Below are 25368 nucleotides of genomic sequence, written 5' to 3' on the forward strand. Positions count from 1 at the left end.
GACATGATCAGTTTAATCAAAGCTACTGTAGATATAACGTGATTTGACAAAATTTTATCTGTGGCCAATGACCTTGAGCCTTCTTGGATGGGCACTTCTAATGTAACTCCATGGCAGTACCCATTGGGCTTGAGTTTTCGAGCTCTACCCTTAGATTTCCGCTGGCTGTCCCACCACCACAGAAAGCACTGAGCTAGGCTGAAACACCTGCATTTTGGAGCTGCCTTACTCAAGAAAGCAAAAAAGAGACCAAGTTTGTATGCGGCTTTATTAACTCAATTATTATATATTTTTTACATTGTTTGCAAACTGATACAGTGGGGGAAAAAAGTATTTAGTCAGCCACCAATTGTGCAAGTTCTCCCACTTAAAAAGATGAGAGAGGCCTGTAATTTTCATCATAGGTACACGTCAACTATGACAGACATAATGAGAAAAAAAAATCCGGAAAATCACATTGTAGTATTTTTTATGAATTTATTTGCAAATTATGGTGGAAAATAAGTATTTGGTCAATAACAAAAGTTTCTCAATACTTTGTTATATACCCTTTGTTGGCAATGACACAGGTCAAACGTTTTCTGTAAGTCTTCACAAGGTTTTCACACACTGTTGCTGCTATTTTGGCCCATTCCTCCATGCAGATCTCCTCTAGAGCAGTGATGTTTTGGGGCTGTCGCTGGGCAACACGGACTTTCAACTCCCTCCAAAGATTTTCTATGGAGTTGAGATCTGGAGACTGGCTAGGCCACTCCAGGACCTTGAAATGCTTCTTACGAAGCCACTCCTTCGTTGCCCGGGCGGTGTGTTTGGGATCATTGTCATGCTGAAAGAACCAGCCACGTTTCATCTTCAATACCCTTGCTGATGGAAGGAGGTTTTTACTCAAAATCTCACGATACATGGCTCCATTCATTCTTTCCTTTACACGGATCAGTCGTCCTGGTCCCTTTGCAGAAAAACAGCGCCAAAGCATGATGTTTCCACCCCCATGCTTCACAGTAGGTATGGTGTTCTTTGGATGCAACTCAGCATTCTTTGTCCTCCAAACACGACGAGTTGAGTTTTTACCAAAAAGTTCTATTTTGGTTTCATCTGACCATATGACATTCTCCCAATCCTCTTCTGGATCATCCAAATGCACTCTAGCAAACTTCAGACGGGCCTGGACATGTACTGGCTTAAGCAGGGGGACACGTCTGGCACTGCAGGATTTGAGTCCCTGGCGGCGTAGTGTGTTACTGATGGTAGGCTTTGTTACTTTGGTCCCAGCTCTCTGCAGGTCATTCACTAGGTCCCCCGTGTGGTTCTGGGATTTTTGCTCACCGTTCTTGTGATCATTTTGACCCCACGGGGTGAGATCTTGCGTGGAGCCCCAGATCGAGGGGAGATTATCAGTGGTCTTGTATGTCTTCCATTTCCTAATAATTGCTCCCACAGTTGATTTCTTCAAACCAAGCTGCTTACCTATTGCAGATTCAGTCTTCCCAGCCTGGTGCAGGTCTACAATTTTGTTTCTGGTGTCCTTTGACAGCTCTTTGGTCTTGGCCATAGTGGAGTTTGGAGTGTGACTGTTTGAGGTTGTGGACAGGTGTCTTTTATACTGATAACAAGTTCAAACAGGTGCCATTAATACAGGTAACGAGTGGAGGACAGAGGAGCCTCTTAAAGAAGAAGTTACAGGTCTGTGAGAGCCAGAAATCTTGCTTGTTTGTAGGTGACCAAATACTTATTTTCCATCATAATTTGCAAATAAATTCATTAAAAATCCTACAATGTGATTTTCAGGAAATCTTTTCCTAAATTTGTCTGTCATAGTTGACGTGTACCTATGATGAAAATTACAGGCCTCTCTCATCTTTTTAAGTGGGAGAACTTGCACAATTGGTGGCTGACTAAATACTTTTTTTCCCCACTGTATGTGACACATAAGCATTTACTGTGGCAACAGTGCTCCAAAGTGGCTCAGTCAATGAGGCCAATACTGTGTAAAATGGCCTGTTTCCGAGTGTGTACATGTAAGCCAGAATATCTTTAATGATAAGAAGAAGCTGAGTATTGAGAAGTCAGAATAAAAACAGAGCTTGACCAGTCTTGTTTAGTCGGCTCTGGAAGATCATGGATCTTTACACATGCTAAATCAAATTAAATCTAATTTCATTTGTCACATGCGCCAAATACAACAGGTGAAATGCTTACTTACAAGCCCTTAAGAAAAATAAGAGTTTATGCTAAATAAACTAGTGAAAATAAAAAAATGCCCCTAAGACCTTGTCTATTATTGTACTCATATCACGCCCAGTTCAGCTCAGCAGGCAATCTACTCCAAACATGTATTTAGTATGCCTATAACCTAGTTCATACATTTTTTTAAACAATTACATATATTTCCTCCTACATTAACAATGGAGAGGCCCATAGCCACTTAGAGAGGCCCATAGCCACTTGCAACAGTTCTGTGAGAGCTTTGCAAGGTTGTATGGAAAACAGAAAACGCTCCACTTTGACAAATTGGGTCCAGCAATCATAATGGGCATCTCCACAAGTCCCTTAAGAGTGAATAAGGAGTAAACGCATGTTACATTTTTCCATTCTTGTGAATTGAAATTAGAAAACCTTGATGAGATTTTAGCGGGTAGTTGGCCCATGTCTGCAGGTGCTTTCAGTGCATCGACTTTAAGCTGCATATTTCTTAGTATTCCATCATCCAGCACACCAATATTCTTCCAGACGGTAAAAACATGTTTTGCTGTCCCCAGTAAAAGATTATGCATAGGGTCCACTACAGCCATGTCTATGGGCATGAAATATGGCAATTTAAATAGCTCAGAGAATCTGGCCCCAGTTTCAGTCTCTATTGTTTCCCTCTCTGCCTTGGTCTTCCATTTCCATGGACATTTCTGCAGGCATTTGTTGCAACCTGTGTGAGTTCGACCTGAATCTGTGTTGTTGAACAGATAAAAAGATGGTGGTGAAAGTTAAAAACATCACACTAACAAAAAAAGTTTCTAATAAAAGTGTTTAATAGAATGACATTGAAAAAAACAAGGGCCTGAAAGGCCTGGCAATAAAGTAGCCAACTTTATAAATTGTTATGATATATTATCGATGTACACTAGCTTTGAGCGTGGATCTGTGCACCTAGAGCCAAAGATGGTGGATAAATAAAGATGTCTTACTCAGGCCGTTTACCATTGAAAAAATAGTCACAGTTCTGGTCTACTTAAGGGGTGGCTCTCCCAATGCGATAGCAGCTGGGTCTGGTCTACTTGTCTATGAACCAGAAAAATTAGCCAGTGAAATGTCTCGCTTCCTCTTCCGTCTCAGCTGGAGCAACCATATACTTGTCTCCGAGAGTTTTGATGGGACAAGAAGTGGTTTCATTTTATTTATTTTAGATTTTATTTATACTAAACCGTGCTTCTTAACACCTGCCCGCTTAACCCAGAAGCACCAATGTGTCGGAGGAAACACCGTTCAACTGACGACCGAAGTCAGCCTGCAGGCGCCCGGCCCTCCACAAGGAGTCGCTAGAGCGCGATGAGCCAAGTAAAGCCCACCCGGCCAAACCCTCCCCTAACCCGGACGACGCTGGACCAATTGCGCTCCGCCCTGTGGGACTCCCAGTCATGGCCGGATCGAACCCGGGTCTGTAGTGACGCTTCAAGCACTGCGATGCAGTGCCTTAGACCGCTGCGCCACTCGGGAGGCCGGGGGGTGTTTTCTACTGGCAGTCATTTTTAAATATATATTCCTGTAGCTACTCGTCGCACCAAGCCATGGAAATGGTTACGGATAACGTTTATAATTGGGACGTCAAACATTCAGCCTGCTGCACAGACCCTATGGACGCTCTAGTCTAGAGCGCCTGGTTAAATTGTACTTAGGAGCATTTTTAAACTCTCTCCATGGTTAAAGTAGGAGGAAATAGATGTAATTGTTGTAAAAATGTGTGAGTTTGCTACATTTACTATCATCATATATTAAAATATCGAATTACTTTGACATTGAATTATGTTATATTACGCTAATTTCCCTATGGTGGACAGAACATGTTACTACATTACACAGACTAACGTTTTCACCACACAATCATTCCAATTTTGTTTTGTTTTTGTGGCCCATCCCCCCCCTCTTCGGAGGACAAAAACAAAATGTGTTTTTACAGCTTTTTCTTTTGTTGTTACATGTACATTCTACACACATTTTACATACATGCCAATTTTTTTTATTTTTTTTATCTACTTACATAGCGAGAATAAAGTAATTTGATATTTTTATATACATTACATCTAGATAGATAGTACTTATACATTATGTGTGTTTTCAGTCATAACTATTATAGAACATGAGCTTTTAAACCCACCCATCAGCTACTCTCAGTCCATCCCACCTATCTCCGTAAACCGCCGTCTTATGATTTCCATGTGCCATATATTTTTCAACTGTGCTGTGATGTTTCACATACATTCTAAACCTGTCTAATCGCATGGTATCTGGTTTTCCAAATCTCCCAACAGTGCTATTTGTAGGGTTAATTTGAGATAAATGTTGTGATTTTTCAGCCATTCCCGAACCTGTGACCAGAAACAAGTTACATAGGGGCAATACCAAAATAAGTGATCTAATTGACATTTTAGTCATTTAGCAGACGCTCTTATCCAGAGCGACATACAGTTAGTGAATACATATTTTTTGGTAATCCCGCGCAGAGGATTACCACAGTTCCCTGTGGGTTTGAACCTTGGGCTGCCGGGGTTCATCGACTTTGGTCGATGCTATGCAGCGCACGCGTGCGCTTTACCAAGTTACGACAGGTGTTCTGTTGTTTTTGGACTTGCGGTTCCTTGTACGAGTTCTGACATTTCAGGCTGGCAATGTAAATATTGTTCTTGGAACTGTGGGGTATAGGGACTTGGCTGCAGTGGCAGCATGTCAGTGCACATAGACAAGTTGCAGCAGGTTCTGGTTCCCTATATGGGGCTCTGACAGTTCAGGCCTCATGAGGCTCTGACTGTTCAGGCTTCTCGGGTAAGTATAAGGGAAAAAGGTGGCTTCTGTAACCTTTTTTGAGCCGGTGGAACCTGTGTGTGCTTGGGCTGCCGTGGGCCTCCTAGTTTGGTAACCTCTGAGCTGGCTTGGGACGTGATTGTATGACCCAATAGTATGTTATATCAAGTGACCGACTGAAAGGGAACAAGGGAACATACAGTTATGACTATAACTACTGTTCACTGAAGGAAGGGCAGTACTAAATTGAGGAAATGACTGCGAGCCCCAGTACTATAGCCAGGAAGGCGGGGCTTCCGAGGGCGGGCTCGCATCCATTGGCACGTTGGGCATGATTTCAGTTTGCTTTAGGTGAATAGGATTGGTTGTTAACTCCCCATAGTATGTTATACTTTGTTCCCTCCTTCAGGGAACAGTAGTATATTCATAACTGTACGTTCTGTCTCAGGAGTGGCAGACATTCTGTGACTTCCCAGAGATCATCGACATCAACATCAAGAGGGCGTGCCACGAGCAGGTTCCCCAGGACAGCAGGGTGGTCACGGTCACCCGGCAGGACGACAGATGCCTGGTTGGTTGAAAACACTGAATCAATGCGCAATACATCCTTAATTAATGCTTAATCAACAACACCTGGGCAACATCCATTTCGGGGGGTGTATAGCTAATGAAAAAGTGTGCATGTCACAATTCTTCTCCACAGGAGGCCGAGTTTCGAACAGTGACCGAGGCGCTTTCATTTGTTTCGCTTGTGGATGGTTACTTCAGGCTGACTACAGACTCCAGTCACTATTTCTGTCAAGACGTTGCCCCTCCCAGCCTGCTTGAAGACATTGAAAGCCACTGCCATGGGCCAATCACGTAGGTCCTTCAAGACTTATATCAAACCCATAGAGATACATTAGATTTAAACATCTCAGTGTGCCTTTATATGTTGTTTCCTCAGGTCTGAGTTTGCAGTGCACAAGCTGAAAAAAGTAGGCGCCAAAGATGGCAGGTTTCTGCTAAGACGCAGCCCCAAAGACTATGAAAAGTTATTTCTTACCGTCTGCGTTCAGGTAAAAAGTAAACAATTACAAAGCATAGTCAATCCTCAAATTGCTTTAATCTGGATATACTTTTGGTCACACTTTTATTAGATAGTCTGGATGGTCCATATGTATTGCATTTGTATTGTATTTATTAGAAATCCTCTACAAATTAAACAGTACATCATATAACATTATTACACTGCATATCTACAATAGAAAATGTATAATACCACCACACAACAATATTACAATGTACCTGTGTGTAGAGTGTGTGTTCCAGCGTGTTAATGCACGTATGCGTGTGTGTGTGCTTGTGTGTGTGTGTGTCTCTTCACAGTTAGCATTGTTCCATAAGGTGTAGTTTTATCTGTTTTTAAATCTGATTTTAGTGCTTGCATCAGTTACTTGATGTGGAATAGAGTTCCATGTAGCAATGGCTCTATGTAGTACTGCGCATTTCCCAGAGTCTGTTCTTGACTTGGGGACTGTGAATAGACCCCTGGTGGCATGTCTTGTGGGGTATGCATGGGGGTCTGAGCTGTATGCTAGTCATTTGAACAGACAACTCGGTGCTTTCAACATGTCAATAGCTCTCACAAAGACAAGTAGTGATGCATTCAATCTCTTGAGCCAGGAGAGATTGACATGCATGTCATTGATGTTAACTCTCCATATACATTTAAGGGCCAGCCGTGCTGCTCTGTTTTGGGCCAAATGTAATTTGCCTATGTCCCTCTTTGTGGCACTTGACCATATGACTGGGCAGTAGTCCAGGTGCGACAAAACTTGGGCCTGTAGGACTAGTTTTGTCAAGAAAGCAGAGCAGCACTTTATTAAGGAGAGACCTCTCCCCATCTTAGCGACCGTTGCATCAATATGTTTTTACCATGACTGTTTACAATCCAGGGTTACTCCAAGCAGTTTAGTCTTCTCAACTTGCTCAATTTCCACATTATTTATTACAATATTTAGTTGAGTTTTAGGGTTTAGTGAATAATGCTTTTAGTTTTTTAAATATTTTGTACTAGCTTATTACTTGCCACCCATTCTAAAACTGACTGCAGCTCTTTGTTAAGTGTTGCAGTGATTTCACAAACTGTATATACTTCCATTTGTTTTTTCAACTGGTACCAGGGGACTTTAAGACGGGTCTTGTGAGGCCTAAACAACCAACATGTACATGTTTGTGAGTCTCCTGACACTTGTGGAGGTCGTAGAGCAAAATGGAGAACACCATCCTGTTCGTGAGAGTTTCATCTTTCCATAGTTAGTAGGCCAAACCGTTCGGACACTACAGACAATTTTGAGAGAAGACCGATTTTCGGGATGTCTCATGGTCTGACAAACACCGCTCTAGCTCTGTCACATAGGCAGATGCGGTGGATTGAGACGCATCCAATGCAAAACAGATACAGTTGAAGTCGGAAGTTTACATACACCTTAGCCAAATACATTTCAACTCAGTTTTTCACAATTCCTGACATTAAAAAATTCCCTGTCTTAGGTCAGTTAGGATCACCACTTTATTTAAAAAAATTGAAATGTCAGAATAATAGTAGAGAGAATGATTTATTTCACATTTCCGTGGGTCAGAAGTTTACATACACTCAATTAGTATTTGGCAGCATTGCCTTAATTGTTTAACTTGGGTCAAACATTTCAGGTAGCCTTCCACAAGCTTCCCACAATACGTTGGGTGAATTTTGGTCCATTCCTCCTGACAGAGCTGGTGTAACTGAGTCAGGTTTGTAGGCCTCCTTGCTCACACATGCTTTTACAATTCTGCCCACAAATGTTCTATATGATTGAGGTCAGGGCTTTGTGATGGCCACTCCAATACCTTGACTTTGTTGTCCTTAAGCCATTTTGCCACAACTTTGGAAGTATGCTTGGGGTCATTGTCCATTTGCGACCAAGCTTTAACTTCCTGACTGATGTCTTGAGATGTTGCTTCAATATATCCACATAATTTTCCTTCCTCATGATGCCATCTATTTTGTGAAGTGCACCAGTCCCTCCTGCAGCAAAGCACCCCCACAGCATGATGCTGCCACCCCCGTGCTTCACAGTTGGGATGGTGTTCTTCGGCTTGCAAGCAACCCCCTTTTTCCTCCAAACATAACGATGGTCATTATGGCCAAACAGTTATATTTTTGTTTCATCAGACCAGAGGACATTTCTCAAAAAAGTACGATCTTTGTCCCCATGTGTAGTTGCAAACCGTAGTCTGGCTTTTTTATGGCGGATTTGGAGCAGTGGCTTCTTCCTTGCTGAGCGGCCTTTCAGGTTATATCGATATAGGACTCGTTTTACTGTGGATATAGATACCTTTGTACCTGTTTCCTCCAGCATCTTCACAAGGTCCTATGCTGTTGTTCTGGGATTGATTTGCACTTTTCGCACCAGAGTACGTTCATCTCTAGGAGACAGAACGCGTCTCCTTCCTGAACGGTAGGACGGCTGTGTGGTCCCATGGTGTTCATACTTGCGTACTATTGTTTGTACAGATGAACGTGGTACCTTCAGCCATTTGGAAATTGCTCCCAAGGATGAACCAGACTTGTGGAGGTCTACCATTTTTTTCTGAGGTCTTGGCTGATTTCTTTTGATTTTCCCATGATGTCAAGCAAAGAGGCACTGAGTTTGAAGGTAGGCCTTGAAATACATCCACAGGTACTCCTCCAATTGACTCAAATGATGTCATTTAGCCTATCAGAAGCTTCTAAAACCATGACATCATTTTCTGGAATTTTCCAAGCTATTTAAAGGCACAGTCAACTTAGTGTATGTAAACTTCTGACCCACTGGAATTGTGATGCAGTGAATTATAAGTGAAATAATCTGTCTGTAAACAATTGTTGGAAAAATTACTTGCATGCACAAAGTAGATGTCCTAACCGACTTGCCAAAACTATAGTTTGTTAACAAGAAATGTGTGGAGTGATTGAAAAACGAGTTTTAATGACTCCAACCTAAGTGTATGTAAACTTTCGACTTCAACTGTTAAACTAGCTTAAACTGACGGATTTTGATGGGGATTGCTTTATTACACTAATTTGGAGAACCTTAGGGGGTTTTAAGTTTAGTCACATGATTTCTCAATTTACTGTACCAGCTGTGCAGACAGACTTATTTGCCATTCCTTTTGCTTCGTTCCGCTCAACCATACAATTTTTCAATTCCTCATCATTCCATGGGGATTTAACCGTTTTTACAGTCATTTTCTTAATGGGTGCATGCTTATTAGTAACTGGAATAAGCAAATTCATAAATGTGTCACGTGCAGCGTCTGGTTGCTCCTCATTACACTTGAAAAAGAAAAGGAGAGCTCAGATGCAATAATTGCTCCTCATTACACACCACAGACCAGCAAATATTCTCTTCATCATAAGAATCACTACAAAACCTTTTGTATGATCTCTTATACACTATATTAGGCCCAGCCTTTGGAACTTTGGTTTTCCTAGATATATCTCCACTCAGTAGCTATGTTTCCATTACCTTGTCCAGTGACTTTTTGTCGACATTTACAAAGTTTGCATAAAAAGTAGATGTGACAATTGCCTGCCACAGTGCGTTTCCATTGAGCTTGTTTTGATTAAAACAGCTGGACGTAATGAAGTCACAACTTTAAACAAAAAAACATAGAATGTTGAATTACAATGAAGTGGTTAAAGTGTTTCCATTACCCATTTAGCCTAATTTGATTTGAAATTGCTAGCATTCTTGAAAGTCAAGACAATCCTTGTCCTGCAAAGGAACATCATTTTTTTATAGTTGAATAAATTGATTTTGCAAGCAGTAGGCATTTTGGTGATGCCATCACGTGCCCCGCACCTTCAAAATGATTAGACAATCATCATTTTTTCGAGAAAAAAAACACTGTTTCCATCATCAATTTTCACAATAAAGGAAGTTCGACAAAATAAAAATCCACCCGTCTAATGGATAAAATGTTAGTTGATCTTTCGGAAATGTGTTACATCTGCCGTTTTCATTACATGTCGCAATGATTTTTTCTGTGACATTGCTTAAGTTGAATAAACCTGGGTCAATGGAAACCTGCCTACTGTTTTTGCTAGCACTTGCCCCCAAAAAGTGTACCATCTGGGTTAACTCGGTTGAGTTTACAAAAACAGATCAGATATACTGTAGGTAAACCTCGCTGACTGAGGTCTACCATACAGGTGGCATCACTTGTAATGAATGTGTACTTATATAGTACGTTAGCCATCCTGACAACCTGGCCCTAATTTTAAAGCTTCTGGAAGCACAATCCAAGTGAGAGGATAAACCCACAAGTACACCACAGAGCATAAGTACAATGTAATTACTAGGTGTTACACAGGATTTATCTATTTAAATTTAAGTATATCTTGAATTGTACTTACTTGTATTGTGTACTTACAAAGTACATTACCCATTCTGACAATCTAATCGTCAGCTTCTGAAAGCGCCATCCAGGTGAGAAAATAAACAAAGTGATACACCACAGAGTACATATATGTAATATTTACATTTACATCATTTAGCAAACGCTCTTATCCAGAGCGACTTACAAATTGAATATCTGCATAAGTACAAGGTTGTCACTAGTTGTTACACAGGATTTAGCTATTTAAAGTGAAGTGTAACTTTATAGTTAACTATAAGCAATTTCTATATAATTACTTATTACTCATTACCAAGTGAAAATACATACAAACAAAATATTTTCTACTACTTTAGTCAACTTTATTGCAACATGTTAAAATACCTTACATTTCTTACAAAACAATAAGGATTTGTATTGTTAGATTAATAATTAGATTAATTAAATTAAAACAAAGATGCAGGCATACTCAATAACATTAAAATAACTATTCTAGTGGTGATTCAAATCTGTAGGCTATAGTATGGTGAGTAGCCTAGATAGATAGCTAATTTAGAAAAATATGATTGTCTTTTTCTTCCCTTTTTAACATTACAAGTAACAATGGAAATCAACAACTCTGTCTCTGACTCTGTCTTCATCTATTTCTTTCTTGTAAGCATTTTCCCATCCTGGAGTCTGAGACCTTATGAGAATCTGTGGTGGAGAAGAAGAATGTATGACAATTTAGCATAGACACTATACATTACTCCTAGTTATCATCATCATGATTTCTGTAGTTTAGGCATATACACTACCGGTCAAAAGTTTTAGAACTCCTACTCATTCAAGGGTTTTTATTTAATTTTACAATTTTCTACATTGTAGAATAATAGTGAAGACATCAAAACTATGAAATAACACATATGGAATCATGTAGTAACCAAATAAAATGTTAAACAAATCAAAATATATTTTATATTTGAGATTCTTCAAATAGCCACCCCTTGCCTTGATGACAGCTTTGCACACTCTTGGCATTCTCTCAACCAGCTTCACCTGGAATGCTTTTCCAACAGTTTTGAAGGAGTTCCCACATCTGCTGAGCACTTGTTGGCTGCTTTTCTTTCACGCTGCGGTCCGACTCATCCCAAACCATCTCAATTTGGTTGGGGTCGGGGGATTGTGGAGGCCAGGTCATCTGATGCAGCACTCCATCACTCTCCTTCTTGGTAAAATAGCCCTTACACAGCCTGGAGGTGTGTTGGGTCATTGTCCTGTTGAAAAACAAATGATAGTCCCACTAAGCCCAAACCAGATGGGATGGTGTATCGCTGCAGAATGCTGTGGTAGCCCTGCTGGTTAAGTGTGCCTTGAATTCTAAATAAATCACTGACAGTGTCACAAGCTTAACACCTCCTCCTCCAAGCTTTACGGTGGGAAATACACATGCGGAGATCATCCGTTCACCCACACTGCGTCTCACAAAGACACGGCGGTTGGAACCAATAAATCTACAATTTGGACTCCAGACCAAAGGACACATTTCCACCAGTCTAATGTCCATTCCTCGTGTCTCTTCTTCTTATTGGTGTCCTTTAGTAGTGGCTTCTTTGCAGCAATTCGACCATGAAGGCCTGATTCACACAGTCTCCTCTGAACAGTTGATGTTGAGATGTGTCTGTTACTTGAACTCTGTGAAGCATTTATTTGGGCTGCAATTTATGAGGCTGGTAACTCTAATGAACTTATCCTCTGCAGCAGAGGTAACTCTGGGTCTTCCATTCCTGTGGCGGTCCTCATGAGAGCCAGTTTTATCATAGCGCTCGATGGTTTTTGCGACTGCAATTGAAGAAACTTTCAAAGTTCATGAAATGTTCTGTATTGACTGACCTTCATGTCTTAAAGTAATGATGGACTGTCGTTTCTCTTTGCTTATTTGAGCTGTTCTTGCCATAATATGAACTTGGTATTTTACCAAATAGGGCTATCTTCTGTATCCCCCCCTACCTTGTCACAACACAACTGATTGGCTCAAACGCATTAAGAAGGAAAGAAATTCCACAAATTAACTTTTAAGGATGCACACCTGTTAATTGAAATGCATTCCAGGTGACTACCTCATGAAGCTGGTTGAGAGAATGCCAAGAGTGTGCAAAGCTGTCATCAAGGCAAAGGGTGGCTATTTGAAGAATCTCAAATATAAAATATATTTGGATTTGTTTAACACTTTTTTGGTTACTACATGATTCCATATATGTTATTTCATAGTTTTGATGTCTTCACTATTATTCACTATTGTCTTTACTATTATTGGTGGTCTATAGTAACTTCCCACAAGAATGGGCTTTAGGTGAGGCAGGTGAACATGTAGCCATATTACTTCAACAGTATTTGACATGAGATGCTCTACAGATGGTCATACTACCAACAAACAATATTTTGATAAGCAACTTCTTGCTAAGGTTACGGTTAGGTTTAGAATAAGGTTTAGGGTAAGGTTTAAGGTTATGGTTAGTGCAAGGGTTAAGTTTAGGGTTAGGATAAGGGTTAAGGTTAGGGTTAGGGCTAGGGTTAGTAGATAATTAGTTGAAATGTTACTGATACTCTGTAGCGTATCTACAGATGGACTATCCAAATAAAGTGTTACCGGATATACTTTTTGACATTCTCTTAGACTCCTCTTGGGCTGGATTACAAAGACTGTCTAATTACGAAGAATGAACAGTTCTGTCTTTCGGGGGTCCACAAGTCCTTCCTCAGCTTGAGGGAACTCACTGACTTCTTCCAACAAAGCAAGCTGCTCCTGGCTGAGGTTCCTGTCAAACTGGAAAGATGTTGTCCACCTCGACCGAAAGGTACAGGGCAACAAGCCAGTTTGATGTTTTTATTGCTCAAACTTAAAGCTCAATCGTAGGAATCGTACCATGCACAACTGATCATTGAACATTGGTTACTTCACAATCAAATTAGACTAAAATATATTTCATATTGAAATCAGAAGAAATAATATATATTTGATTATACAAATCTCAATCATCACACTTAGCAATGATACATCTGCATAGTTAATTGTAATGCTGCATCATTCATCACAAGAACTACCCCGTTCTTTCTGTAGAACTCTCAAACCTGGTCATCATGCGTGGCAGCAGCTCAGTAGAGACACAGGGGTCCCCGACACTGCAAAGGACCAAACCCAGTCATATCCAGTTCCACATGATCAAGTACGAGGATCTGCGATGGGTGAGTTTAGCAGAAGCCTGGAGCTTCACTCAAACATCCTGTCAGTTCTCTGTCATGTGGGTTTAATGCAGTTCAAGTTTAAATGAATTCCGTCATATGACAGATCCTGTATAAGGGAAAACTGGCAAGGCCATCAATAACAGTTTGAATGAATGAATGGCTTACTCACTTTACTGTGTGTATCATTTCTGTCAGTGTGAAAGCTTGGGACAGGGATCCTTCACACGAATCTTCAAAGGCAGCAAGATAGACATACGCGATGGGGAGAGACATGTGACAGATGTTCTGCTTAAGGAGCTGGATGCAAACCACAAAAACTGCTGGGAGGTAGGCAACACTGATAATGTGCATTTCAGAAGTCAAATAGAATGTGATACTGTAGCTGCATCAGACTGGATCAGAACTGTAATTGGAATTTGTTTCTTGTTCTTTTCCCCATTCATGGCATTAGTCCATATCTACCCAAAGGTGTCCTTGTTTCAACCCAGGTGCTGAGTTTCTTTCTGAATGTTATGAGTCCTTTAGTTATGAATCAATAATAAGAGGACCATTTTAATATCCTACTTTAACTTAATTGACCTGTATTGAGTCAAATGATCCGATCAATCGTAAGAGCAATTCACACGCCACAATATAATTACTCTTTAACAACAATTACAACGTCAAAGAAAGAACATGGATCAATTGTAGTAGCCAGTTGCAGTTGGAGGTTTTTTCCATTTAGGAAGGTGTTGTCTATCGTATAACAAACTAAGCAGGTATGCAAACGTAGAAAACTTTTTGGGGGGGTTTCGTTAACTTGTCTCGTGTTATATCAGCTCTTTTTGGAATATTCTAAAAATGGATGTGTTTCATTGCCTCTTGAACCCTATGGGATATGTAGTTCTAGAGCAGGTGGCCGTAGCTTTTTGCCACATGAAACAGTAGCTAAGATAGGATACCGAAGCCCGTATCAACCCCTTGTTGCAACCCCTCCTTACTGAAGAAAACCCTGTACAAATAGAAAGAAAGTAGCTACAGTGGTCACCCATTCTAAGTGTACGTTCTCTTGTTTTTCTCCTCTAAGTCATTCTTTGAAGCTGCCAGCTTGATGAGCCAGATTTCCCACAAGCACCTTCTCCTGGTCTATGGGATAAGTGTTCATAGATCCAAGAGTGAGTAACCGTAACACCTCAACCTCTCAACTTAACATCCTACTTCTCACAGATTTCTACAGAATCACCTAAACTTGAAAAAATTTAATAAAATGACATGCACAATTTAAATGAACTACAATTTATAGGGTTAGGGCTAAGGTCAATGTTAAGGTTACGGTCAGGGTTAAGGTTACTGCTGTAAATACCCTAACTCATTATAACAATGAGTAATTACAATACTTGTTACATTGTAATTATATGAGTAGTGACACAGTATTAAGGGCACTGTAATGTAAAGTGCTACTGAGTCTGCTAACGCAGTTCCACTTCATTTTCTGTGGGGGTTTTGAGCAGTGCTCACTCAACTCTCTCTCAAGGAGCTGCTGCTATCGTAACACATCTAATCATGCTACGCTGGTTATCTCTTAACCTTGCAGATGTCATGGTGCAGGAGTTTGTCAAGTGTGGGGCCCTTGACCTGTTCCTGAAGAGGGAAGGGTCAGTGTCGGTCAGCTGGAAACTTGACGTGGCCAAACAGTTGGCTTGTGCCCTACATTTCCTGGTGAGATGAAGCTGATCTTTGGTCTGATTTCTATTTCTCTTCAGTTGATAATACTTCACTTCAGCTGAAGTATTTTGTATGTTTTCTGAGGAAGCACTTTTGTTCAAATAGATTATCTATAGATGTTTGATTAACTGTCCTTAGACATTCCTTCAGTGTCAATACTAGTGTATACACTAGTTAAACTGCTACTGCTTGCTCATTGTTTGAACTATTCAAATAAACGGTTACAATTTTAGTCTGTCTCTTTCTTCATCAAATAGGAAGAGAAGAACATTATTCATGGGAATATTTGTGCCAAAAATCTGCTCCTGGCCAGAGAGGGGGACGCATCCCAAGGAAGCTCTCCTTTCATCAAGCTGAGTGACCCGGGCATCAACGTGGCAATGTTGGGCAGAGATGGTAAACAGTCATCATAATGTAATGCAGAGAGTATACATGCACACTGGGAATGGCTTCCAAAAAGTGATATTATATTTAAAAACCTAATGCTTTTAACTGTTTGTGTTCTGTATCTACTGTATGGGTTGTGTGTGTGTGTGTGTGTATGTATGTATGTATGTATGTATGTATGTATGTATGTATGTATGTATGTATGTATAGTGGTGCTTGACAGGATTCCATGGGTAGCTCCGGAGGTGCTGGAGGCTCCAGAGAAGCTTGAGCTGGAGTGTGATAAGTGGAGCTTTGGTGCCACGCTGTGGGAGATATTCAATGGAGGACAGGCACCACTACAGGGCCTGGACCTCGAGAGGGTAAACTCCTACCTTTAACTACCACTAACACAACAATGTACAGTATCTGATATTGACTTACCCTGTGGATAAGGGCCAAATTAGTTTATTCATGAAACCTATGCAATTATCACCCGAGTTTCAGGAAAATCAGGTGCAGTTTATTTTCTCTGTAAAACCCACATGAAAATGCCAACTGTTAATTCTCCTTGGCTTAGGCTTTGTCAACAGCCTGAGTATTAAACTTACATTAATCCAATCTTGATTACTTTTTAAGCGGTTTTCAGAAAATATGTGGTCAAATTCCACTCAAATTCACCACGGCGTTGAAGTTTTTTGTACAAACCCAATACGTTGAATTAACCTCTGCTTCTTTTAAGCAGAAGCTGCAGTTTTACAAGACCTACAAGCAGTTACCCTCCTCAGAGTGGTCAGAGCTGGCGGATCTTATCAGCCAGTGTATGAACTACCAGCCTGCATTCAGGCCCTCCTGTCGGAGCATAATTCGCCAACTGAACAGTCTGATAACGTCAGGTACTTCTCACTAATGAACCCAAACCATATTACTTAAAACACCCTGTGTGGTCCAGAATTAGAGTTTCTACCTGTTATTTTCAGGTGGGAATTTGTTTAATAAAACACAGCTAAACCCAAAGTGTCCTTTAGTTTAGGGGCTGTGTCTTTTTATTGACCTGTTTGTTCTACACTCTTAGAAAAAAGAGTTCCAAAAGGGTTCTTCGGCTGTCCACATAGGAGAACCCTTTTTGGTTCCAGGAAGTAGGGCTGACCCCATTTAGTCGACTGGTCGATTGTTTGGTCGATAGGCTGTCGATGGTTTGGTCGATAGGCTGTCGATGGTTTGGTCGATAGGCTGTTGATGGTTTGGTCGATAGGCCAGTATCACCAGTAGTAGGCTACATTTAGCCTACTGTTAATTCCCATAATTTAAAATCTACAGTGTTTGTTTGGTTAGGGTAATTTCCATTAATATATTATTATTACAGTCTTACTGTTGTCATTGTAGAAGTGGACACATTGTTTGCAGAGTGCACAACCTAGGCTACACTTGAAAAAAGTTTTGGTTTATTTCATTCTATTTACGAGTTGTCTTTTGTTTGGAGTGCTCCTGTCAATCTTGAGTAAGGACAAACACCTGATTACGCATAGAAGTAGGCCTAGGCTACCTGACCTGCGTGCAAATGTAGGCCTATAAATGTGCCCATTTGGGGATCTGATACTATTTCTGATTGTCTTAACTCACCATCACTGTGGAGCTTCTCTAAGTAATTTTTTCTTCGCCTCAAACAGCAAGTAAAGGAAGTCTGTTATTACATCCATTGAGAATGACAATAGTTCCTCAATGAAGCCTATTTGAAAAATCTTTCCAGCTCTCTCCCTTTCGATAACCACTCAGCATGAAAGGGGGAAGAAATGTCATGCTGTGATCGGGTGGAAACGTCTACCTGATTACAGTGAGGGAAAAAAGTATTTGATCCCCTGCTGATTTTGTACGTTTGCCCACTGACAAAGAAATTATCAGTCTATAATTTTAATGGTAGGTTTATTTGAACAGTGAGAGACAGAATAACAACAAAAAAATCCAGAAAAACGCATGTCAAAAATGTTATAAATTGATTTATATTTTAATGAAGGAAATAAGTATTTGACCCCCTCTCAATCAGAAAGATTTCTGGCTCCCAGGTGTCTTTTATACAGGTAACGAGCTGAGATTAGGAGCACACTCTTAAAGGGAGTGCTCCTAATCTCAGCTTGTTACCTGTATAAAAGACACCTGTCCACAGAAGCAATCAATCAATCAGATTCCAAACTCTCCACCATGACCAAGACCAAAGAGCTCTCCAAGGATGTCAGGGACAAGATTGTAGACCTACACAAGGCTGGAATGGGCTACAAGACCATCGCCAAGCAGCTTGGTGAGAAGATGACAACAGTTGGTGCGATTATTCGCAAATGGAAGAAACACAAAATAACTGTCAATCTCCCTCGGCCTGGGGCTCCAAGCAAGATCTCACCTCGTGGAGTTGCAATGATCATGAGAACAGTGAGGAATCAGCCCAGAACTACACGGGAGGATCTTGTCAATGATCTCAAGGCAGCTGGGACCATAGTCACCAAGAAAACAATTGGTAACACATTACGCCGTGAAGGACTGAAATCCTGCAGCGCCCGCAAGGTCCCCCTGCTCAAGAAAGCACATAGACAGGGCCGTCTGAAGTTTGCCAATGAACATCTGAATGATTCAGAGGAGAACTGGGTGAAAGTGTTGTGGTCAGATGAGACCAAAATCGAGCTCTTTGGCATCAACTCAACTCGCCGTGTTTGGAGGAGGAGGAATGCTGCCTATGACCCCAAGAACACCATCCCCACCGTCAAACATGGAGGTGGAAACATTATGCTTTGGGGGTGTTTTTCTGCTAAGGGGACAGGACAACTTCACTGCATCAAAGTTACGATGGACGGGGCCATGTACCGTCAAATCTTGGGTGAGAACCTCCTTCCCTCAGCCAGGGCATTGAAAATGGGTCGTGGATGGGTATTCCAGCATTACAATGGGCGGCAGGTAGCTTAGTGGTTAAGAGCGTTGTGCCAGTAACCGAAAGGTCGCTGGTTCTAATCCCCGAGCCGACTAGGTGAAAAATCTGTCGATGTGCCCTTGAGCAAGGCACTTAACCCTAATTGCTCCTGTAAGTCGCTCTGGATAAGAGCGTCTGCTAAATTACCAAATATTATTAAATATTAATACAATGACCCAAAACACACGGCCAAGGCAACAAAGGAGTGGCTCAAGAAGAAGCACATTAAGGTGCTGGAGTGGCCTAGCCAGTCTCCAGACCTTAATCCCATAGAAAATCTGTGGAGGGAGCTGAAGGTTTGAGTTGCCAAACGTCAGCCTCGAAACCTTAATGACTTGGAGAAGATCTGCAAAGAGGAGTGGGACAAAATCCCTCCTGAGATGTGTGCAAACCTGGTGGCCAACTACAAGAAACGTCTGACCTCTGTGATTGCCAACAAGGGTTTTGCCACCAAGTACTAAGTCATGTTTTGCAGAGGGGTCAAATACTTATTTCCCTCATTAAAATGCAAATCAATTTATAACATTTCTGACATGTGTTTTTCTGAATTTTTTTGTTGTTATTCTGTCTCTCACTGTTCAAATAAACCTACCTTTAAAAGTATAGACTAATCATGTCTTTGTCAGTGGGCAAACGTACAAAATCAGCAGGGGATCAAATACTTTTTTCCCTCACTGTACTTCTTATCCCTTGCGCAAATAGCCTACAGCTGTGTCTGTCTGTCTGGAGCTCACTGGCGCAGGAAATATTTTATACAATGTTGCAAGTTTGCTAGCACCAGCTTCAGGGAGGACCAAGTTAATAGTTGATACAATGTTTCAAGTTCCTTGCAGACAGGCCATGCTTAGCCAATGTGATTTATAGGACATTTTTATCAGGATATTTTCTACCTGCGGGCTGCAATGTCTTTATGTAGGCTATTTTTACATATTGGCAATGGCAATAGAAGTTACTTTTAGATTTGTATCATTTTCATTTAGATAAAATGTTGATTAACTACATGACATTGATTTTCAGATATAAAGACTTCATTATAAATTAAATTAAACTGTTCCACGAAAATGTGCATATGAAAATCATAACTGGCACACAGCTCAATAGAAATTGTACGATAACTTGGCACTCCAAATGAAAAAGGTGTAGCCTATTACCAGCAACTTCAGGAGCTTAAAGGCAGAATCTGCAAAGGCCAGCAGCAGCGGACAGCGGGAGGAGGAGGGTCGGGAACAGGTTTATTTCTTCTGGCTAAGCTATATTGATCTCTGGCTCCCTCTTTAGTAATTTGTGTGTCTCCATTTTTAATCACAATACTTAAAGCATCAGACAAGCTCAGTAGCCTACATATAGTTGATATATATGGAAAAATACAAGTTTTAACATTTCGGCCAATCAATTGGTTGAAAGAACAGAAGACTCTCGGTTGACCCAAAAAACAAATTGTCGGGGACAGCCTTAACAGGTAGAACCCTTGTTGATGTCAGGTAGAACCTTTTGGGGTTCCATGTAGAACCCTCTGAACCCTCTGTGGAAAGGGTTTTACATAGAACCCAAAAGGGTTCTACCTGTAACCAAAAAGGGTTCTCCTATGTGGATAGCCGAAGAACCCATTCCAACACAGAAAATCTGCTTTTAACATACTTAATTAGCATTTTTTGGAAGGAAAACTATTTCACTCATATTGTAAGTAATTATAGGTCATATTTCATAGAAATCTGGAAACACTGGACAGTTATCTTAAGCTGATCTCTACTTATTGATAAACCTTTTATTCCTTTAATTTGTAGGATATCTTTGCTCTGAGGCAAACAATTTTACATCTGGCCCTATGTGACAGGCAGATTTATGAAAGGCATCAGTAGTGATATAGCCTCTGAGTGCCTTTCTTCCTGTGCCGTAGATTACGTGATACTCCATGCTGCGGAGCCTCTCCCTGACAGGGACAGAGCATTAAGCCACTCCCACCAGCAGGACCAATCAGTGTATGAGGAGAGACACCTGCGCTACATCTCCCCTCTGGGGAAGGTAAGTTGTCACCTGCATGAGTTGCATTCCCACAATCTGTAGCTTCCTCTCCTCATCTCCTTTTGTTGTTAATTGAGTCTTTGTAAACAAACAATTTATAACTTTAAAAAGCTATGACGATCAATTTCTTATAGGCTACTGTCAGTCCTTGCATCCATAGCTCCGTCTATGACATTGAGAGTGGTTGCATTTCCCCAGCCCTATCCCCTGGCTCACCAACAAAGTGGCAGGGTCAGGCAGTTGAAATTACCCATTGTGCCTTTATGTTGATTCTGGAAAAACGCATGGCTGAATGCAAGCCAACTGACCCTCTGTTTTCAGATGTTATTTGGCGAACGAAAGAAGAGAATGAGAAAAAAAGCATGTTAAAGTATTAAAACGAAGCCCTAGAAATGGTCACTTCACTTTTTATCATGTACCACAAGAGGACAGTGTTCTCCTATCCTTCTGCAATCCACACTATGCAGAACAAAACATTTTAGGCACCCTGTACCAAGGGTCAAATCTATTTCAACTTTATTTCAGGAATTGTAAAGGTGACCATTACTTTCAATTATGACAGTTTTCAATACATCAATTTCATCTCATTTAGAACTCAATCCTAGAATTGACTAGGTTAAAATATAAACACCCCCACCCTGTTGTATATTACAGTCCATGTTTTAATATACAACGTTCTGTCCTCATTGTATTTAGGGGAACTTTGGCAGTGTTGAGCTGTGCCGATATGATCCTCTGGGGGACAACACAGGCGAGCTGATCGCTGTGAAGAAGCTACAGCCCAACAAGCAGTCAAACCTGGAAGACTTTCAAAAGGAGATCAACACCATTCGCTCCCTGCATTGTGACTACATTGTCAAATACAGGGGCGTCTGCTACAGCATGGGTAAGAACAATGCAAATAATTCATACACCAAGACCCCAATAACACTTTTTGTAGGCTAGACAAACTGATATTTTAAGTTTGTTGGGGCATTTGGTATCCTTTCAGTCAATGTCAATAGACCATGCAACAGTCAATGGACCATAAAATGGGCTGAAATCTTTGTGATTTTCATAATCATAGCTGAAATGCCAGAAATGCCATTACTTGATAACTTTAGACCATCTAAAAACTGTCTTTGTCAACCTCCATATCTTTATTAGGTTCTTAAATGTGCCCTCTTTGTTATTTGTACTCAACACACTGAATAAAATATAAATATTTGTTTTTCCCCAGAGGGAACTTCCTTCTCTTCCTATTCTTGGAAAAACATGTAAAATATTAAGTAGTGTATTAGAAGGAAGAACCTTCAGCCTATATGTAAATGATAGCTGTTTCAAGGTAGGAATGTTTGTGTTAACTCTCTGCATGTTTATCCACATTTTGGGTAGGTCGTCTCAGCATGAGCTTGGTGATGGAGTATTTGCCTTATGGCAGTCTGATTGGATACCTGGAGAAGAACCGGCAGCACGTCAACAACAGGCGGATGTTGCTCTTTGCCTCTCAAATCTGTAAAGTATGAGCCCAATTAAAATAGCAGAATTCCTGGCTATTCCATACAAGACTGTTTATCTCTACATTGTAAAGGGGAAATTTGTGTTGTTTTGCACACTTAGGGATTGGAGTACTTGCAGAGCATGCGCTACGTGCACCGGGATCTGGCTGCTAGGAACATTCTGGTAGCGAGTGACACACTGGTCAAAATAGCTGATTTTGGCCTGACAAAGATCATTCCCTTTGACAAGGAATACTACAGAGTCACACATCCTGGAGAAAGCCCAATTTTCTGGTAACTGCCATTGCATTTGGAATTGACTTTCCACTCGTGTGGAAATGACATGATCTACTTCAGTGTTCTTCCTGGAGACACTTGTTACCTTTTCACACTACTGATCCAAACTGAGCTGTACTGCGCTATGCTGGATAAACATCCATCAATGTTGCTGGAACAAAGTAAAAGTACAGTACTGTTAGGGTTAGCGCGATAGTGTGGAAAGGATATTAGTATGTGCACATTTCTGTTCATGCACTAACGCACCTGATTCTCCAATGAATCCAGGGCAATAGACTTGAAGTGTTGCTGAGAGCATTGTCATTTTCTATGGAAATTAGCTCTAAAGCAAGTTGTCTTCTAATAAGGCTTCTGTTCATACCCAGGTATGCCCCCGAGTCCATCACAGAGTCCAAATTCTCCCACAAGTCAGATGTCTGGAGTTTTGGAGTTGTCCTTCATGAGCTCTTCTCCTATTGTGAGCACAACCACAACCCAAAGAGGGTAAGTGGCTAAACCAAGCCTTAATACATTGTTCTACTGGCCTCATTAAATATGTGTTTTTCAACTTGAGCTATCTCAAATCTACCCACACTGACATTACTTTAAGCTCATAAAAAATATTTGTCTTTTTTGTGTCAATGATTTTAACTCAATTGTTATGACTGTACATTACCTGCCCATAAATGCCAAATTTGATAATGACATATTTTCTCTCCCATCCACTGCACATTTAAAGCTATACATGCAGGAGATTGGCAATGACATGCAGGGTCTCTCCATTTCAATGCATCTGGTTGATATCCTGAAGGACAACTGGAGGTTGCCTGCCCCACCACTCTGCCCTCCCAGAGTAAGAGACACCTTACACAGCCTAGTGGTTAGATTGTTGGGCCAGTAACCGAAAGATCACTGGTTCAAATACCTAAGCCAACAAGGTGAAAAATTGGGGTCCAGAGGACAGAGTTCGGGAAACGCTGCTTTAGCTAGTCCATGCTTACAACAACACAATGCTTTTAAATGCGTGGAGAGGAGTGCACGAAGTCACACTTTAAGAGAAAGAAATGAATATTGGTCCTGTGCTGAGTTTTTACAGACGTAGACACTAGACATTGGGATGTCTCAGGTTTGAAAGTGATTATTTCGCCTGTTTTTGTAACCTTACATTGTTTTATTTGATAGATTTATAGTATGATGACGACGTGCTGGGCATACAGCGCTGAGGAACGGACAACTTTCTCCACCCTGGGAGATCAGATTGAGACCAGCATCCAGGATGAGAGAGAAGGTTCAAAAGGATGAATATAACTGAAGCCAACCCTATTAGACAATGTTGGATTCTAACTTGAAATATACTTATTCATGTTACCATATTAGAACTTATTGATTACGTTACATGTATAATAAATGTATATGTTAGGAGTTAATGAAAGGTGAATAGGAACGTTGTGTATGGAAGGGGCAAACATGTGAGAGAAGGGGCAAACATGTTATTGCTGAATATGAAGTTCCTAAGGAAGGAGGTAAAGATCAACAGTACAGTCTCAGTTCCTGATAAGGCAGGCCAGTTTCCAGGAAAGTAGTACCAGGAAGGATGTGGAACTCAACTCGAGATAAGGTTAACAGTTGAAGAGAGAAGAAACTTAAGTAGGGTCATGACAATACCAGTAAGAGGAACAGACTGAGTTTTTGCCTAGCAACATAGACAGATTGTTTATTTTAGACATACAAGGATGTGACTCCCCCTAGTCAGAAGGTATATCATTGAGTGGCTTGTATGGTGTGTTTGCAGCTGAAGCATCCAGTGGGTTGAATACATTTGGTTTGAGCTTTTTCTAATCATCCATTTGAGTTTCTACTCTGTTTGTTCAGAACCTAACAACGACTGGAAAGAACCCTTTTGAGAGTAAATCGTGATGTAATCTTTAGCGTGTCTAAGCACACAAATAAACAATACTCTTATAAGAGCTTTTCATCTTCAGGTTTACTTTTTAACTTATTTAATTTAACTGTTATTTTAACAGGGAAGTCAACATTGAGGCCCAGGTCTCTTTTACAATTGAGCCCTGCATACAAAATCCCTACATACAAAATACATAAATACATTACAGAATATACAGAAAATACAGAATAAGTAGCCTATTAAAGTCTTACAACAACCGTAAAGGAGAACATTTTCCAACTTCAGTTGGAATTCATTCCATGGCTGAGGGGTACAGAAACCAAATGTGGTTTTCCCTAGTTCTGTGCAGGGGAACATGTGACCAGATGTGAGATAGGTACCGATATTGGATATTAATTTGACCAGTATTGTCACAGCAAAATAATCCTGCAGCAACGGGATTTGAACGTTTAGTCCATAATGTTGCTTGATCGGTGGTTAGGCTATTAGCTGGACAAAAGTAGGCTACGTGAAAAGTGCAATACTGTTAATATAACTGTGTGTTAGTGCGGGTTTTCAGTCAATTTATGTAAATCACGAAGCTCAGGGCAGGAAAATTCTCATTCTCAAATTAAGATCATATATCTGTATGTAGCAGACATGAGTCGGGCTCATAGTCTCATGATGAGGTAGTCCTGCCTGCGATCTCAAAGTCAGTGTCAGCCCTCAGCCCGTCAAATTGGTAAGATGTGGTGGACCCAGGTTCAGTTCCCGCCTGTGACATAGGACGTTTCTGTAAAACTGGTTGATACACAAATAAAAGATCCCGACACAACCCTAGAAATTAGCCTTATTTTGTATCATCATGTGACCAGCAGAGACCAGAGTTTTTTGCTACCCAACTGCAATCCATACTATCTTCTGGTCAAAACAGCTCAGATACATTATACCAGCAGGGGCCAGGGGTTCTGGGATGACATTCATCTCTCAAGAACATATAGGCTTCCCTATTCCTAAAGCTGAATTCCATAAATTCAATTTTTAAG

At 40.7% G+C, this 25368-nt stretch overlaps 1 protein-coding gene across 2 annotated transcripts in view; it reads left to right on the top strand.

Moving 5' to 3' along the window:
- Positions 1-24407, top strand: part of jak3 (Janus kinase 3 (a protein tyrosine kinase, leukocyte)) — a 34469-nt gene extending 10062 nt beyond the window's left edge. The window contains exons 7-24 of one of the 2 annotated variants that reach the window (XM_041890375.2): positions 5459-5581; positions 5714-5871; positions 5957-6068; positions 13070-13250; positions 13514-13638; positions 13834-13965; positions 14705-14792; positions 15212-15336; positions 15600-15738; positions 15940-16091; positions 16454-16604; positions 20562-20686; positions 21383-21572; positions 22061-22185; positions 22286-22458; positions 22827-22944; positions 23180-23293; positions 23623-24407. In XM_041890375.2, coding sequence (XP_041746309.2) covers positions 5459-5581; positions 5714-5871; positions 5957-6068; positions 13070-13250; positions 13514-13638; positions 13834-13965; positions 14705-14792; positions 15212-15336; positions 15600-15738; positions 15940-16091; positions 16454-16604; positions 20562-20686; positions 21383-21572; positions 22061-22185; positions 22286-22458; positions 22827-22944; positions 23180-23293; positions 23623-23742 — 2451 coding nt within the window. In that variant the 3' untranslated portion in view covers positions 23743-24407. Of the gene's footprint in view, positions 1-5458; positions 5582-5713; positions 5872-5956; positions 6069-13069; positions 13251-13513; positions 13639-13833; positions 13966-14704; positions 14793-15211; positions 15337-15599; positions 15739-15939; positions 16092-16453; positions 16605-20561; positions 20687-21382; positions 21573-22060; positions 22186-22285; positions 22459-22826; positions 22945-23179; positions 23294-23622 lie in introns of those variants that run through there. The other variant, XM_041890376.2, reaches the window with a different exon arrangement.
- The last annotated feature ends 961 nt before the right edge of the window (positions 24408-25368 follow it).

The sequence above is a fragment of the Coregonus clupeaformis genome, chromosome 11 (assembly GCF_020615455.1).
Source record: "Coregonus clupeaformis isolate EN_2021a chromosome 11, ASM2061545v1, whole genome shotgun sequence".
In the NCBI taxonomy this organism is placed as follows: domain Eukaryota; kingdom Metazoa; phylum Chordata; class Actinopteri; order Salmoniformes; family Salmonidae; genus Coregonus; species Coregonus clupeaformis.